Raw genomic sequence first — 19794 nt, 5'->3', positions numbered from 1 at the left:
ATGATTCTATGATTTTCTAATATTTATGTGCACTTTGAAAGAGAATCTTTAATTTGCACAATTTTTACAACAAAACTAGTAGTTATAAAGCCCAGTTATTACAGGTATCATAGGCATAAACTATCTCAGTGAGCAAGAGTGACTACAAGAGAAGTAACAAAATGACTCCAGTTTACATTCATACAGATGGGGCAAAATTTTGACAAGGTGTTCCCAGAATCCTTAAATGTTTGCTGCAACTGACACTGAAGCCAACACTTCACATGACACTTTTGCCACAGAATGCACCACTTGTCACTTCAATGCAAAAGAATTTACTGCTGATTAAATAACTACTTTTGTCACAAGTTTACATCGTGTATTTATTTATTATTCTCAATTATTGGTGGTACATTTGAAATGTTTCTAATGCATTGAAATGGTTCTACTGGAATTATTCTTTGAATAGTCATAGAATGAGTGGGAGAGGGAAAAAAAATAGTATGCTTTTTAGCATTTTCTGAAATTAATTGTTTCTGTAAGTATGTTAATATGAAACGTCCCACAGAAGAAGCCTTCATAGAATATTTCCAGGATTTTTACAATTGCAACAGGGTTGAAAATATCTTCAGTGTTTTTTACTGCATTATTTCACCTCTTGACAGGAGCTATAAAGCCCATTGCAAACCAGATCAAAGCCTTGGCATGTGATAATCTATGTCACAATGCAATCGCTGCCATTATGATCACACAGAAGTGAGGAGATGGAGTTCTATGTCCATTCTGACTTTAGACCAGCTTTGCAGTCATAGTGACATCTATCTGGATGATTTTACATAAAATGTTACCCACAATAACGGGAAAGGTTTTGTACACCCAATTCAGCACCTGGAACAACTATCCAATATGCAATTTATACTTCTCTATTCTTAGGTAAAGAAGTGGACTCTTGTATTTTTTGCACATCGTGTCAGTCTGCTCCTAATGGTTTTTTGCTTCTTTTTTTTCCCTTTTTAATAACAAGGCTCACAAAGACAAAGATAGATGCTAATTTTTATCTATGTATAATTTTAAAACAAAATGGAAATTTTTAATTATAAGACATATTAACCTAGTTAAATTAGTGTTTTGAAGATAAGAAGTTCTATGTAAAACTTTCATAAACCACCAAAGAAGAAATTTACTTCTACTGGAAATTCAGGAAAATACGGATGTTAATATTATGACAGCTGCTACACCTTTGGATCTTTAAGAAGCTACCAAAACTTTTAGAAATTCAAAGAGTTTTCCTAATTTACAATTTTAGCTTTCGGAAGTAAGCAAATTTGTTTTCTTAACGGTGGAGGAAAAGTCAAATTCATTATTGAAACTAGATAAAAATATATTTTAATTCTTAATATCAATGAAATAAAATATAAAACCTAAAAACTGATAATATGAAAAATTAGGAAGATTTTATTTCCCTTGTTCATGACAGTTTTTAGACTGCACAACAGTGCATTATATGAAAAACCAGTAAAATGTGCAGTTTCTATCAGACGGAATGTCCATTGATGAAAGTGAATTTTAAATTAAATTACAGCTATGTATGGAAATACCAGCTGGTGTTGCTAAAATATAATCAACACAAATGAATAAATAATTGAGAGAAACCACTCATTATTTAGAAGCTCATTAGTATCTCATAATTTGAAGACATTCCATCCACTTCGCACTTTCAAATTGTATTTCAATGCAATTAACCTGTATTAATTTGGGTATGTAAATTTTCTTTGTTCATAAAACTGTTTATAGTGGTCCTTTTTTTCAAAACTTTTTGTTTTGCTGGAAGCTCCTCTGTAATATTGAATTCTCTAAAATTTATTTCTAGAACAAATGCAATTTTATCAATTCTAGAGTAAAAAAATGAATTTTGCATAAATTTGATATGACAGTGTCCATTTATATTCCTTTAACACATACTTTTAACAGTACAGCAAAAAGGAAATCCAGAGGGTTAGGTTAGGCTTTTTAACTGTGTTTCAGTGATGTAGTACTAAAGTAAAACTATGGAAAAGCTACATGTATCATTTAGTAAAAGCAATTTTCATTCAGTGCAGAAGAGCTTCTTCCTTTAACTATAGTTTTGTTGTACAGCTCAGAAAGGAATAAGTTAAAATCTTCTTTACTGAAACTGGCATGAACATACAGCAAAATTATTAACACAGATGCCTATCAAATGTATACCTAGGGAAACCCATAGTTAAAACAAATCACCAAGACTAAATAAGAATCAAATATGTCAAACATCTCAAAGTGACACATAGTTTTTCATACTTCAAATGATTTTATTAACCAATTGAGTCTCACAGAAAGAAAAAAAAAATGTTTTGCAGTATGTATATTCATCTTCTAAATGCAAGATGCCTTCTCATTTTAGAAGGCTTTTCTTTGAGTCATAGCACCAATAAAGTTTTTGATGGCAAATAACTTCTAAATTACTTCACTCTCCCTTGACATGATGTGATGTGCCACCTGGGAACCTTTTGCTATTAGCACTTTCAATGAACACTGCAGGATATGCAGGAAGAGTTTAGTTGGTTTCCTTCCCAAAAAGGAAGGACAGCCAGCTGGATCAGAACAAGGCATTAGTGAAGGCAAAAAGACTCACTCTGGCCAGAGAAGAAGTGCCATGTACTCTGCTATCACAGCATTAAATCTTGGGTCCATAAAACTCTATGGGACCATTACATCGCTAGTTATAGACATGTCTCTGAGGTACTCACTATCTGGAGATAGTGAGTGAAAGAGGAACAGCCTCTTTCTCACTGAATTTTGCAGACAGTTATGGCCTGATAGCTGAGAACGATGATGTGACCATTTCTTGTATCTTCTTATATTATTACTGTTAAAGATACATTTAAATTCTATTTGAGCACTTAACCTCCTACATCTAAATCCTTCACTAACAGTTTCTCCTATGCACACACACCCCCCAGATAACTTACTGCTTCTAACATGTTTCAGTGTCAAATCCTAGAGCTTCTTGGGGCTTTGCCAAGTATTTTTTTTCAATTCTCTATTCTGACTCTCCTTTGCTTAATTCCTTTTGAAAATGCTTTGATGATCTGTCTTGGTTCAAACCACCACATGATCTTAGGCTCATACACATGAAGCTGTCTTTGAATTACATCAACAATCAGAATCCTCTTTGTTCAATTTTAAAGTAAATAAGCAAAATATAAATTTGATCAAAATAAACCATGAACTGTCAAATAATGTGAAATAAAGCTATCTTTCAAGATTTCTTAGACTATTGTTTAAACTATGCCTTATAAAAAAAAAACAAGAACAATGCAAGTGTCTATCCTTATTTCCCTTTCCTAATTTCTATCACAATATCTTCTGTTATTCTTTAAAGTCAGACAGATCACAAGCTGGCATTAGAATATTACCCTTTTATTTCTAACCTAATTAAAAAAATGCATCATGACTCATCTGTTCTGCAGATGCTTTCTACAACTAAGTACCTCTGTATAATCTCCCTAGCACATAGGGGAACCTGGACAAGCTTTTAGACTAATTTGGGGTAAAATGAACAGGTTTCCTTATCCTTCTTCAAAAAAAAAATTCCAATGTCAGAAGAAACAAACAAGAACAAATCCAGATCAATCAGTATTACATTAAAATACATTAAATATATTAAATATATAATTAAACCAGCATAATTTAGTAAAGATTTTTCTCAGAACCAGAGATTTTTATATTTTTTTCCTTATGTTTTTTTCATATTTCTGGATCACATCATAAAGAATGGGGCTTAAAAGTTCAGGTTGTTTTTATTTTCCCCTTTGAACGTTAACTTACTTTAAATTAAAGATATATTTAAATGCTGTGACTTGGTAGTTTTTAATGCAAAATTAATTCAGTTTAGAAACTAAGATAGAGAAGGATTTCCTTTGGGAAAGAAAGAGAAGCTCTTAATTTTAACTTCTGTCACATTCATGTATAAAATTAGGAGGTAAATTTAGTTGGTATGACTGAAAAACAAAGCTCTACTTTCCTGATGCTCATCTCAGATTTTCAAGATTTTGCCTGGCATAACACTACTGACTTTTACAGCTATTTGCAACTGAAAATATATGAAGTGACAGAGTCAAGCAACATTGCTAGTAGTTATTTTACCTAAATGAACTAATACAGCTTGCTAAAATTCAGTATAATGCTGTCAGTTTTCATCTTTCTTTCTCAGGTTTTCCGTGAATTTTAAGTATATCATGCTTCTTCACAGACTCCCTAGCAAAACATATGCTAACGTACCACAGCACTCAAGTAAAATCAAATTCTAATCTTCCTCAGCCCAAATACAAAATTATATACAAGCATGATAACAAGAAACTTTTACTTATATTTTTATATTCAACTGTTGGGATATACAGAAAAAATGCACATTAAAATTGCTCACTCTGGAAACAGAATATCACTTAATTTCATCAGGGTGTGTGTACATTCACTACTGCCTGCAGCATACATCTTCTCTAACTTTACAACCAGAAGTCAAAGGAAGATCCCTGCAGAACAGCTAAATACTCAGGAACTGAGTGCTAGAACAGGCATAAGTGAACAGCCCAGAGTCCATCTCCATAACTTCTTTCAGTAGGGTACAGAAGACAGAGTATGTGCTTTCTTGCAAAATACACCACTAAGATCTTCATCATATTTAAGATAACTGCATTTGGAAAGGTTTGCTGAGAACCTCATAGATAAGTAGGAAGAGCATATTATTTTATTTTGTGTTAGATTTCTTAATTATTTACCATAAGCTAAGAACACTGGCAACTGCAAATAGCATTAAATTACCTTGACAAAACAATCTCCCTGATGGCAAATCAATTCTAGGAAAATGATAGAGCAACAATGCCAGGGATCACACTTCTAAACAAAGGATTTTGTGTGAGACTACCAACATTCTAAAGAGAAAAACATGAGCATACTGTTTCAACTAACAATATATTTTTTTGACAAATTTTAATAAGTTATATCTAGTATGCTGATTGCATTATGGAAAGATTTGGTTGAACTATACTCTATTTACTGAAGTTGACAATCTTGCATGTCTCTACTGTAATGATCCCTTTCTGTTACTTCTTGTCTAATTGTTATTTCATATTTTGTATCAAAGTTTATCAAGGAGTAATAAGGTGTTGTAGCTGTTTACCCCAGAAAAGAAAAAACAAATGGTGACATGAAAATGCAAACAAGTCACATGATCATGCAAAAAGAAGACTAATCCCTTTTCCATGTTGACACTGAACTGAACAAATGGACATAGATAAAGTTACTAAGAAGTATATCTATCAGAAGCATAAAACTTTTCCAGTTAAAACATATAGCTAAACACTAGAGTAGATTCTCTGGGGAGAACAGCAAATATCAGGTTTTTAAAACAGTAAATACTTTTCAGCCTGGTTTGTATGGACCACTTAAAGTCCTTGCATTTGCATATGTCAATAGAATGATCTAAATATCTGATATTTCTAAAATTTCCTTCTTCTCTAGGAGAGGGCCTACAAACCATTGAACTCCTAAATAAGTGTCTGTTTGAATAAATTTCTGTAGAGTCAGTCTTACCTTGCAGCAGAAGGAAGAGTGAATTCCTGAGATTCCTTCTTGCTCTATTTGGTGATTCTGTTTTGCAACTGCCATCTCTTAAAGTTACCCAATAATGCTTTCCAATTTGCTACCCACTTTCTTCAAACTCAGTTTTTACCAGCCCACCATCATCATCCATTTCCAGCTCCAACTACTCCTCCATCTCAGTGTCTTTTATTATCCTTCTATTCTGTTGACACTGTTGTCCAGCTTTTAAAATTCTCCTTCACCTGATTGAACACTTTGAAATAATACATACAATGACTAAAATGTTGTCTTATGAGATTTAGTCTAAGTTCAACTACTCTAACCAAAAATTACAAGAGTACCAGATAAACTGGAATGTTAAAATATTCCCAGTTTATTTATCTGACCATCTTTTCCGGAATTCCCTTCTGTGATATTTTGATGAAAAATATCTGGCAACTATCTAGTTTTTACTGAGTAGTAATAAACTTGAACCTAAGCTATATTATTTGACTTTAACAACAGTGAATAATGTAAATAAGCAATGGAAGCCAGAAGTATTGCAAAGTGGTAGAAACCTGACATTACATTACTAGATCAGCTTCTTTGGTCAGGCTTTTTAGTGGCATGATCCCAATCTATTACTAAAAAACTATTCATATTGTATTAATAGCAGTATTAATACACAATTACACCAGGCAGGATATATTGTTTCCTATTTCAAATGAAGGCATAACATGAACCATGTACATTCCTTCAAAAAATCTACATAAAACTAGAAGATATATTAGTCCCAAAAAAGTTTTCATAATTTCAGATTCTCCCTCTCATCATCTACCCATCAGCATAAGGGTCCTTTTAAGCACCTTAGTCAGCTAAAACCTAAGATACATTTAGGGTCAAGCAACCCAACTACTCCCAACCCAAACTATGAGACATCTAGTATATGCTTGTAAACTATCCCAAGTCTGTATTTGTATACATGCTACACTTCATTGGGAGTAATGGACAAGCAAGTAAAAAACCTTTCAACTACCCAGAGTAACCATTTAAGATCTTTGACTATATCTTGAGTATCACAGTATATCTGTTTAAATTCCTCTGCCTCAAACCAACTGTAGGGATAATCCAGGTCACATTCATTCCCAGCAGACATTAACATCTCTGAGAATTCCTTCTTCCAGTTTCCCTTTTTTTTAACCTAGACTCCTGAAGAGTCTTTATTCCACACACCTTTTTAAAGTGAAACACATGTTCACAGTTTCTCTACCCACAAGCTCCTCTGCTGTGGCTTAATTTGCACATGCATATAACTGCAATCTAGTAAATTTTCCTTCTTAGAAATGTTCCTATCACAGCTGTTCCAGCTGTGGGACCTGATTATTTACCACCACTGTCTTAAGTGCAAATTACCATATTCTTGAGGCAAAGTGATGATTCTATGAAAGACTCACTGAATAGTCACATTTACTTTGCAAAAGAACAGAAAAAGTTTAAATAAACAAAGAAGAAATTAAGAAAATACTTGAGCTTTTCAGACAAGAAAATTAGCTTGGAGCCTAGTGAGAGTCTTATTCAGTGGTTTTTCTAAATGGGAAAAGCAAGGCCCTTTTTAGACAGATTAATGACACTATGCCTTTCTTTTTTAGCAGTAACTTTATCTCCATTAACAATGGAATAAGGAATTGCCTACAGCTGCAGCAGTTGCTCAAATCAATTATCACAAGCCTGATATAAAAGTACTTTACAGCAGTGTAAGAAGAGGATTATAATAATGTTAAAAATGAATATATAGTGGCCCTTTTTTTCTAACACCATCTCAAAATGGTGTGCACTGTAGGCTGGAGACGAGAAAAAGGTTCTTTACCCAGAGGGTGGTTGGGCACTGGAACAGGCTGCCCAGGGAAGTGGTCACAGCACCAAGCCTACAGAGTTCAAGAAGCATTTGCATGATACTCTCAGGCACAGGGTGTGACTCTTGGGGATGGTGCTGTGCAGGGCTAAGAGCGAGACTCAGTGATCCTTGTGTCCCTTCCAACTCAGCATGTTCTGTGTAATTCTGTGTTTGTGATCCATCACCCTTTTATCTTGTCTGCTGTGCATGGGAGAATGGGCATGTAGTTAAGCTTACACACTGAGCTACTGGGAAGTCAACAGGACTGGTATAATAATCTGTTTTGTACTGATATCAGGAAGAATAAATCCATGTTGCTGTATAGATATGTCTGATAAGTTTCACAGTACTAAAAGAATTTTTCTTCATTATAATTAAAAACCCCAAACCAGTGCAACTGTCATTAAGTGGACTACAGGAATAATATAAAAAAAATAAAATCCTAAGTAATACATATTCTTAGGGCAGCACAGTATCATCATGTGGGTGGCATGACAAGACTTGTGGAAATTACTTCCCTTTTTTACTCCTTTGAATACATATTGCATGTTTTCAGTTACCTGCTTAAAAGTACACACTAAGCATATTTTCACTTTATATATATATGGTTTCTATCACCATTTTTCAAACATCATAACATTTTATATTACAGGCCCTCAAAGTTAAATGTATGAAATAAATAATACTTATTCACCAACCTGAATATTAATTTGAAATCTGTAAATAAATTTCAACACCAAAAAGCTCACAAAGCATAATGTCTGAACACATACAAATGAACATTTGCACTGATCAACAGCACAACAAAATTGTGTTCAGACACATTTCAAGTCGCTTCCCAAAGTGCTGTTTCACCATTTTATAAGGAAAAAGACAGATTAGCATTAAATTATATCTTATACTGTGCTAATGAAAGGTTCATTTGAATACATTTAGGAACGTATGAATAACATTGCTTAGTATGGTCACAATGTCATTTGTAAAAGAAATTTCAAGCAGTGTTACAATTCTTCATATGGAATTTCATTGTGTTTTGTAAACCAATACATTTTAAATTATTTTGCAGGCTATTTAACATCATTCAAAACAAACAAACAAATCCCTCCGTTGTACTTAAAATTCTTCCCAAATTCTGAATTTTAATAAATGACTATTTATAGTCTTACCTCTTTTCACTGTCACCTGCTGCTGAAGTTGACAGCAGGGAAAGGTTTATCTTTCTGATACTACTGGCACCATTCAGCCATTGTCACAACAGGATAGTTAGTACACTCTTTCTTCCCCTCATCTTGACCACACTGAAATTGTGCATCTAGTCAATAAACTACTGTAATATCTGGAAATTTTAAATAAATAGACCTGATACATATTATGTCCTATTCATTCTATAAAAGCTTAACTTAAGTTATTGCTAAGCATAATTTACATTTGCTCGAAATTTCTAATTTTATGTTATTTTTTAAAATTGCATTTCATGCACTTAATGCTCTAGACTGCATTCAGTGTATACATCATTATGGTAAGCACATTGGCATGCACAGGCAATACAAGAATAGATTATAATTAATCCCATAGACAACCAAAAAGGGTGAAGTTGCATCATGCAATGAAACCACAGTTTGGCCTGGGCTGCCATGCAGAAAAAAACCTACATCAATGAGTCTGCTGTACGGCTCCTAGGTAAGAGTTGATATGAAAGAGGTGAGTTATTTCAGCAATGAAGTCACAGGCTGAAAATGTTTATACTACTGTAAACAAAATACTGTACATAGCACCAGTATTACGCAGGGATGGGGAAGAAGATGCTTGTAAAGGAGGACAAAAGATGAGAAAGAGAAGAAGGGGGAGGAGTAATCACAAATTACAGTAACAAGTCTGAAATCCAATCGGTTCTTTTAAATAAGCAGTTTGTTATTTCATCCATATAATTTTATTTGAGCTTTCAAAGCAAACCTGAGTTTTCAATGTATTTTGGGGAAAAAAAACAACACCAAAAAACCAACAAACAAAAAAACCCCGGGAAAAAAAAGAGGATGAAATAATGAGATACAGGGCAATTTCAAAATGTCTAAACTGTTCAATAACTGATGAATAACTGAAGAATCATAAACACACAGATATGTTGAGGTGAATTATTCAACGCAGTGCACAGGACCTAAATCACACAAGTTTCACTGATTTGAATGCATAATCAACCAAACTAAAAGAAGATGGATGATATAAGGGATGCATTGATATGAGTGATTTATTCAGTCACCTTCTGCTGCTTTTCTAGTAAAAGACATCTCTGCTGAATAAATCAGGGTATTTTTCATAACTTGTGGTGCTTGTGAATTGCCTTTACCTTACTCACCTTCATAGTTGCACTGAACATAACAATGTGACCTGAATTATAGGGTGACCACCTAGCCTGTTTAAAGGATGTAGATTAGGCCCACTACTTCATAGCTTGGTTCCAGAGAGTTCAGAAAGACATAGTTGACCAGGTAATTTATTTTAATGCAACACGCACAGAAGAGATGATACCTTGAGATGATAAAAGTATGATTTTGTAACACTGTAATATTTTATTATCTGTGTTCCATTACAAAAGGATTTTTCCCATGTTTCTGAATAGGTATGCATTTTTCAAATAATTTTTCTTAATTACCCTTAATTGTACATGATCACTATAGTTTTAGCACAGTTCTCAAATACATAACCTAATTATGGAGGGCAGCAATTCACAGAACACCAAAAAACAACTTTACCAAGAAAACTAAATTTCACTTACTGTATAAGGTTTTTAATAGAATTTGTTTCCAGTTGCAGAACAATTACTTTTGGTATCTTTTTTTTTTTTATACACTAATAGCTTTTTGAAACATTAATCTTTTAATTTAGTAAATTGCCACAGAAATTTAGATCAAACTAAAATCAGCTTAATTGACAGCAAACACCATTTTCTGGCCCCTAGAAATTTCTCAGATTTGCAGAAAAACCTGTCAGCATCTTTTGACTTTGATAGGCAAAAAAAATTTTTAAATTGCACATTCCAGATATAAAACCTCCTCTTACACAGTGAAATACATATTATTTTGCTGTCTAAACACTTCCAACCTTTTCACAGGGACATAATTTGCAGTCATGACTCATACCACTTTTGGCCACTATGTGCTATTTAACAAAGCTAGTAGAATGTTTCATTAATTGTATATTAAAGATGTGAATATTTTCTTGGATGTACAGGTATACTTACAAACTGCTGCACAGTGCATGCAAATGTTATCACCTATGAAAGAGGTTATTGAGTCAAGAAAGATTAAAGCACTACTGACAAAGCCAGAAACCCAGTAAATTGTTTAAGGCAAGCAGATGACAAGGCCAAAAATTTAGAAACTGAACTTGCAGACTTCCAAAATGTACCATTCAAAAAGGTACTGTACAATTATTAACTGGAATTATGGCATACTCAGTATGTACTATAATGTATATGTATGTATCACAACGCAAATTATACATATTACGTATGTATACTTCCCCACTGTTGTGGAAATAAAACAATCTATCTAGACAAACACTGATTTAGCAAAAGATGAAAAGTAGTCCTTATTCTTACTAAAAAATATACACCAGTAATTTTCCATCTAGTTATGACAGAAAGGTCCTCCACATTCAGACAGAACACAAAGCTGGTCTTAGTTCTACAATCTCGTCACTCTCAATATGAACATAGCAATGTAAAAACAAACTTAGAAGAATCATATCCTTCAGTATCTGCTCCTAATGGAGCAGAGTATGATAGAAGCTACAAATGTAAGGATATCTAAATACCAGGTTAAATTACAGCTTACCATACCTCTACACAAAGTTTATTGACACAGTTTATTGTCCTGCAAACAGCGATTTTTTTGCTATAAAACCAGCTAGTCTTCAGAAATACAGTTATTCAGTTCAAGAAGAGATTCAGTCTTCTGTTTTCAGCTCTTGCTATGAATCAACCTCATGTTAGAAAAGTTTCCCTGCTCCAGCTGGAGAGAAGCTATCAAACTCATTCCTTTCCTAATGGTCTAAAATGGCAGAAGTTTCTCCCTTTTGGTGTAGCCAAAAGCCATAACAAACTTTACATAGTTCATACAATTCTGTTGCAAATTATAAATTCTAATCACTGTGAAGGATTCTGTAGTGTTGAAACTAAATGACCAGAGCTATGAAATTTAACTAAATTTCTAGGATATTCTGCCCTGGAGTTAATTCTTTCCGATTCTTGCATATAAAATTCCTTTTAATAAATCAACTACTCGCAAAATTTAGTTTGGCAAAACAGGGCATCCAATTCTAGCTTTCTGTTTCTTCCTAGGCATACTGTGATGTACAGCAAAGAAACCAGATGGGTCAAACTACAGTCTCAACACTGTAAATATTTCTGCTGCTATAGCCCATGGATTTCAGCTAGATGATTCACATACAGAATTAAGCACATTGGATGGAGCCTTCTGTAAATACTAACCAAAAATAATGTAAAAATCTTCAACTGGTAGGAACATCATAAAATTAATTGGCAGGAACATCATAAATATATTTGATTCAACCCACTCACTGAAGAAAGCTCAACTGTATTCAGACCCCTTTTGTCTAACCTGTTCTTAATACTTGCATGAACAGAAATTTCAAATCACTAGGTTTCAATGCTTCACTGGTCTTACAAGCAGAGAAAAGCCTAATCCTTCTAGTATTAATAACTAATAACAAACTTTAAACTTTATTCTTCTTACTGCTTGTCTATATGAAAGATAATATTTATAGCAACAAGAATTTTTCCCTCTGAATTCAGCAGGAACCGTCTAACATGTTAATATCCTTGTCTTCCATTTAATTTCAGCACATCTAAGCTTCTGGAATCTAAAGAGAACACTGCACTAGCAAGTTGTCATTTTTTGCCCAAGTTTCTTAAATTAAACATAATTAAACATTCACCCTTATTTTCCTAAACCTACAAAGAACAAAGACACTACAGTTAAAGGTCACTGCATTTAAAATTACAGATTTGTATCTAAGAGATTGATATTTACTAGGTAAAGTGGTACATATTGCTTCAGAAGAAATTTGACAAAACACAACCATAGTTTAATTAAAAGTATAAATCATTCGGAAAAGTAGTCATAAGATAATTTAATTGACTTTTCACCAGTATTCACTGAAAATTAGCTTACTCATAAAATGATGTGAGAAAAAAATGGCAGACTATGGACAATCTATTTTTTCCTATGGTGGAGCGCTTAAGCCTGACAATTAAAATGAAGATTTGCACTAATGGTGCAACAAGCAATCTGTACACTTAACATAAATAAAGATCCATCAACAACTATTATTGCATTTTCATCATATCATGTGGTACAATAGAAATAAAATTAATGTTAAGCATCTTTGTCACGTAAGTTTTTGCTTTGGAAAACCAGCAGCCAACAAAGGAGGTCACTATCTGTCATCTCTATATTCCATAAGACAGAGTAGATGTAGAGCTTTCAATTTGAATCTCTCAAATCGTTCTGTTTAGTGAAAAGTTAAAATCATTTTAAAATTATTTAAAAAAAAATAAGACACTAGGGTGAGCTGCTTATTAAAAATATGAATATCTAATCTTTATTCTGTTATTCTACATTATCAGAATAAAATTCCACTTTCTAGAATTCTGTATCTACCCATGTATGCTATAGTATTTTTTATATATATATATGTATATTCTATATCTATAATTCAGTTCTGAGGCTTTGCAAATATAAATATTAAAATATGGAAAAAATTTATCCTTTGACCTACAGAAACTAGTACTTAACACTAGACCCAGAAGAATTAGTTACAATTATATACACCAGACTGAAGTTGGAAAAAAAAAGAAACATTAAAAATGTGCAGATACGAAATTACAGATGTAGAGATTTCACTCAACAGATAATACACTAAAAATACTAATGAGAACAACCTAATCTCTGCCTCTCCAGATAGAAAAGCTATGATAAACATGACAAAATTAAAAAGAATACAACTGTAAAAATAGTCAAAGGGGCTGATTGAAATGGAAATGCATTAATTTGAAGTTTAAACTTTGAAGTAGAATGTACACTGAAGAAAATAATTAGAAAAAAAATAGAATAAGCCACCTAAGAAGCCTTGACGACGTGTTTAATGTAATAAGTGTCACATTATAAAAATGTCAAGTCAGACTGCAAAGCTGTATGCTAACATATCTGTTATTGTTTGTTTGATTCCTTTAAGTGTTTGGACTTGGTTTCACTTGACCAGGTAAATAAGTTTAACACTTCTGAAATACTTGATTGAAAATGGCCATAAGCAACTCACTGAAACAACAGGGTGACTGGATTCCCATCCATGAACCTGTGGTGATTTGAACATTTACACTGCCACTGCATTTTAGGTACAAAATCAAATTCATTGGAGTTTCAAATTTTCCCTAGGCAGCAAAGTTTATTCAACTCACATCAGGCATTTGTGCTCATGACAGAATACTGGTCTAGAAAAAAAGACTTCTTTCCCATAAACTAAGAGTGCCTTGAGACAAGCCTTGAGACATTGCACTGAGTTCTCAGTGCATGTACCTAGCCATCCTTTCACAGACAAGGGTAGAATAACACCACTGTCCTGATTGCTGTAGCTGTTTATTTCACTTCTTTCCCTGCCTCAAGCAAGCCCATTACTTCTCCTTTCCAGAATTCATTCACTTCCCAGTCAATGTCTCTCACATATAAAAAAACCAACAATCCACCAAATAAAAAATTTCAACAAAAAAACCACAAAGTCCACCATCTCCCTAATGCTCTAATTCTTCCTATAAGAACCACACCCTAGTTCGCCCATCTGAGCAGGATTTTCTCTCTACTATATGATTATACACTTGCAGCAGTTTCCATGTAAATAAATCAGCACAATAAATATGACCAACTGCTATGTTAAAGTACAGGCATAAACCTCTGGTTTTGCATAGTGTGTGTTTGGGATAAGATGTAAAACCACTGCACACATGCTGATTTTATAATTTATGAAATATGGTGCAGAAAAAAAATAGAAGATGAAAAATTTTCTCTAGGTTAATATCGCAAAGGGAATTTACAGAATAAAAATTTAAAAAAAAAAAAAAAAAGAAGGAACATATCTGCACAAATACACTTGACAAGGTAGACCGTGAATAGAACCTGGAAGCTTCCAAAGGGAAGAGAAAGACACAGCAAGTGACATCAGAACCCAACAGCTTAGATTTCACATCTGTGTCTAGTCAAGGGCTTAGGGAAGCTCAGAAAAAAGAACAGGTGAGAATTGTAAGCTACCACTTACATTTAATTTCTATTAGAACATGATGTAGAAGGATTCTATGTTGCTGACTGGAAATACCATGAACACTGTTATTATATTACTCAAAACACTTTTAATCCCAAAGGGTTTGTCTATACAGAAATAAGAAGAAACTAAGTGAAATATATTGGAGAACTAGGAAGAGCAGTGTCCCAGGACTTCTGGGAGAAGTAAGCATGGATAATGCAGTAAAGGACTGAAAGATACACTTACAAATCTACCCCTGATGAGGACTGTAAAGAACACAAATAACTGCTTATTACACAAGTGTACTGCAAAGACCATTATCCACTAAATGGACTAATATGATCGAAGATATATCAGGATTGTGCTTTATAAAACAGTTGGATCCTGAAGAATTCTTTCATTAGATCACAGACTTTAAGTTACAAACCACGTTTGACAAATTTACACACAGTATTATTGATTAGCATGTTTGCACATCCACCATCCTATCACTACTGCAAAATCCTAGACCGGCTGGTCTACATGTAAAGAATCTTTATAAAAATTTGTGTGGGTAGCTCTATTTTCATTATGAGACTGCACAAGGATGTTTTTTAACAAAGGTGTCAGACTGACAGGCCAAACTGTGTTACCCACAGAGTCATCGACCCATCAGTACTATAAGTCTTGACAGGAACTGAACGAAAGTAACTAGACTGACCTTAGGAATTCTTGGCAGGCTTCTCTCCCTTCTTACTACTTGTTCACATGTAACACAGACTACTAGAACCAATATTTTGTAGTTCATTCAACCTCAAACTATACTAGCTCTATTCAAGCAGTATTTTTGTTTTATGTATATGCCTTCCCTTTCCCCAAATGCATTATTATCATTACTGTAGTTCTGGACAAAAAAACCCCCAAAAACGTAAGTATCTTAAAGTCCTTCCTCCAATCAATCTTCTGAGAAAAACTGAGAAAAGTTTTCATGCCAGCATTACTATTCTGTATGTGCATCAGAGATCACTGCAGTTAAAAATGTCTAAGAATGAAATACTGTGTAAATGCATAACTGAAGAGTCGTAGATATTCAAATAAATGCACAGCTAAAATAGTCTGTGCACCTGCAAAGTATGGAAACTTTTCACTTACTAGAGCGGCATAATGACTTTGCTTTGATAAAGACTGGCCATATGCCATAATTATTGATGTCTCCCTCTCTTACAGATAACATGAGTAGTTATAATGAACTGCATAATTTTGTTATGTTAAAGTGTATATTGTACAGCAATTAAGAATCAAAATATTTTTTGTTTTTCCTACAAATTTGTTACATTAATTTCATCTTGGATGAACAGCAAAGACTAAACACTTCATAAGAAAGAAATTACTGCATTTCTTTTAACTGCAAAATGGTCTCTGCCTTTAGGATCAACATATTCAAACATCTCATCCTTTCTGCCTAGCCATTTATTGTGAGTCTACAGGAGCTGATATAAAATTTGTTTTAAGAGAAACAAATCAAACACTTAAAGCCAATGTAGTCATGAGAAGAATAAAAGAGTGTATTACTTACACTACTTAAAATACGTTTCAACATTTTTTCTATTAATTACAGTCCAAGTTCCTGATGTTTCTATAAATTACATTATAGAAATATATATCCCCCATGCTCTAAGTCCTGCATTGCCTTTCAACTTATTGTAAGAAACTACAAAATGTTTATGACGTGTACTAATGGACTACCTTTTTTGATATTATGTTAGTATAACATTATGAAATTAGTAATCTAAATGACTGACAATTTTCATGGCCAATATCTTCTGTGAGGGGTTTCTCTTATTTTCTTCAATCCACTGACAAAGTTCAAATCTGTTGAGCTGAAGGTACACGCTGGAACTCAATTTTCCTCATTTCTATTTCTTTTACTTTGTGAGGAGACAAATAAAAGGAAAGGAGGCATGATAGTCTGTTATAGTTCTTAATCACAAGTACACTCCATCTAGATTGACTTGTATGGAAATTTCACACTTTTTAATAAGGTCATAAATATATGGATATTAGTATTTTTGAAAACAAATGTATTAATAATAAATACTTCATGCATTGGAAGTAATCCATGTATGGAAAATAAAAATTCTACATGTGATTTAAAATGGATTTTTTTATCTGAAATACATACTGAAGCAAATTTGAATTACATTAGAACACAGACCATTTTAGTCCTGCCTATATGCACTACCATTGCATGATATATACTTGGCATACAACAGACATTTGAGAGACTAAACAAGAGGAAAAGAATTTTAGAAGCTAAATCAGAACAAGAAAACAATTTTTTTTTTATCCTAGTTTACACTTACTAGGTTACCCTTGATATGCAAATGAGAAGGGCTTATTTTCTATTTGAGTTTGTCCAGCACCGGATTCAAGATATTGATTCTTGTCAAACTTTTATTTTATTAAACAGCCTTTTCCTTTCTCCTACAGAGAATCTTTCTACAAAGTACCCAAATCACAGATCAATCCTTTTCTCAATAAACCAAAATTTTCTCCATCCACCAAGTTTCCTATGCTCTCCACCATCCACTTTTTGGGTCCCTACAGAGTGAGTATCTGCAATCTTCAGTGTCTGCTTCCACAAAATCAAGATAACAAACCAAGCCCTACAGAGCTTTGGGTAGTTAGAGCGATAATGCAATAAAAACACTCTTTGATGGAAGTTGCTTTTTCTGTGGAAGACATGTGGAAGCATGCTATCAATACTGATGTCAACAGCATGCTTTAGACAGTGTTCATCTCATCTGCTCATACAGTTCAGGAAGCTGCAAATACTAGAAAGCACTGTTGCAGATCCTCAGACATACTTTTCAACTCACATGCTCCCAAGCCTTATAAAAATGCTTTCACTTATCTCTGCAGCTTGAAACACTGCAAATTTAATGCCTTGAGCCTTTCCTTTTCCTAAAAAAACCCAGGAAAATAGGCTTAAAAAAGAAAGAATGTAGACATTCAATTACACAGTACGAATGTACTCAGGGTCATGACAGCTTCACATTCAATAGAATACTGCACTCAATAAATCCCTTGTACAATTAGACTGCTTACCTGGCAGACCTACATCAATCCCTGGGGCACAAATTAGACTGAAACTATTCTCTGTATTTTCTCCTTCTATAACAGTAATGATACAACCAAGTACAAATATCAATTGTTTGATCTGGGGAAAAGATACAGCTTTTGTTACCTAGATTTCAGATCAAATGTTCTTTTCTGTACTGAGGAATAGGTGAGAAACTAGATGGAATATGCCATTGTGTGCAGGTGGCACTTTCTTTTCCTTTTAGAAATGTATTAAAGTTATCTGTGGGAGTATGAATAGCTCTTCAATAGTAGAATAGAACTCATTCTATTTTAATTCTTGATTCCATAAGCCTGACTGTACTGTTTTGATTAAGAATTAAAACTTAAGTTTAGATGAAAATAATACCCAGATAGTAGCAAGACTTTAATATTTAGGAAGGCATTTAGTCACTTGTCTTGCCACAAGAAATTCAGGTCTGATACTGTATTTTCTGAACTTTGAAAACAGTCATGAAGTTATTTTTCCTGCCTCAATAAGGCTAAAATCTTTATTGTTGCAACAATAGTTTCCAATAGAAAAAGACTGACTGGGTTTTATATCTGATAATTAATTTGACAACAGTGATCCTACAGAACAGGAGTCAATAAAACTTCAGAAAGGAAAAACAGAAGTTGAGAAGACAATCAATCAGGATGTTACAGCAGGTCGCTGCCATCATCACACTGTCCAAACTTAAAACTCATACAAGGCTGATCTTCAGTATGAATTGTGTGTCTAAAAGCTGGCTCCAACTTTCACCTAGCTGCCAATTTCTCAGAAACCTAATATCCAAAAGAAAATCTGATAATAATTTGCCATGTCTCATTTCTGAATAAGACACTGGTAAAGAAACTAATGTGGAAACTCCATTATCCAAAACATTTGCTTTTTTACTTTCTCTGAGCCATCTAAATGATGCAAAGGAATAGACAAGAACAGAGTTCATCAAGAGATAGCCTGCATTCATATACTTTTATATATTTTATAATGAAGAGACTTTTTTGTCACTTTTTCTGAAAAGGTAGAAAACTCTCATTACAGGTTAATTCTCCTCCCTTATTCTCCCATCACTATCTTGATTTGTCATAAATGCAACAACCTTAGTTGAAGACTAGCTTGTTTCTAAGATGTCTCTCCACTTTGAGTTCCTTCTTTACAGAGTTAAGTGACACAATTTTTCCAATTCATCTACTGCAAATAACTGTAAGATTTATTTCATTCTAAGCTAGAGTACATGACTTCTTGGAGGGGAAATGAAGTGGCAGGAAGTTGGAAGGAAAATGAGCCTGTATAAAAATGTCCTGATAGCTTTTTTTTTAAGGCCTTTTTAAAGATAATAAAAACCCAGAGATTGTTGAAACCAATCTTAAATCTTGTAATATCTGAATACTAAGATGCCCTTTTTTGAAAAAAAAAAAAAAAAAAAAGCCTTTGGAGATAGCACGAGGAAATGTATTTGAACCATCTTTTCAGATGGTTTAAACATTTCCTATTAAGCTTAAATTCTTTCCTCTGATATTTTCTCTGCCAGTTACAAATAGATAGGCTGGGTGATCAAGTCCTATAGAGGCCCAAACATAAAGCATACTTTAATCTTAGACAGCTCTTCAATTTAACACAACTCTCATTTTCATGAACAGACATGAAAGTGAACAAGGTTTAGAACAACCTACAATGAAGGCACTAAGGACACCCATAAATCCTCTTGAACATTCGTTGCCACAATCCCCACACCCTTTGCTTCCTTCCCATCTCATATGTGTGTTTCAGCCACCAAACTCTTTGACAAACTCCCAGCTAGAGTACTAGCTTCCCTGTATCTGTTGGGAATAAAGACCTAGCTGCATATGAATTTTGTATAACTACTAGTTGTATTCAGATGGCAGTGCAGACAGTGAGAAAATTG

At 33.6% G+C, this 19794-nt stretch overlaps 1 protein-coding gene across 19 annotated transcripts in view; it reads right to left on the bottom strand.

Moving 5' to 3' along the window:
- Nucleotides 1–19794, bottom strand: part of KCNMA1 (potassium calcium-activated channel subfamily M alpha 1) — a 458566-nt gene that overhangs the window by 193440 nt on the left and 245332 nt on the right. For 2 of the 19 annotated variants that reach the window (XM_029958460.1, XM_029958461.1), the window contains exon 4: nt 9124–9147. The exons of the other annotated variants lie outside the window; for them this stretch is intronic. In XM_029958460.1, coding sequence (XP_029814320.1) covers nt 9124–9147 — 24 coding nt within the window. The remainder of the gene's footprint in view (nt 1–9123; nt 9148–19794) is intronic. 19 annotated transcript variants of the gene reach the window in all.

The sequence above is a fragment of the Manacus vitellinus genome, unplaced genomic scaffold (assembly GCF_001715985.3).
Source record: "Manacus vitellinus isolate BGI_N305 unplaced genomic scaffold, ASM171598v3 scaffold_15_pilon, whole genome shotgun sequence".
Lineage (NCBI taxonomy): Eukaryota > Metazoa > Chordata > Aves > Passeriformes > Pipridae > Manacus > Manacus vitellinus.
Note: the sequence above shows the minus strand (reverse complement) of the source record. Positions and strands in the feature narration are given on the sequence as shown.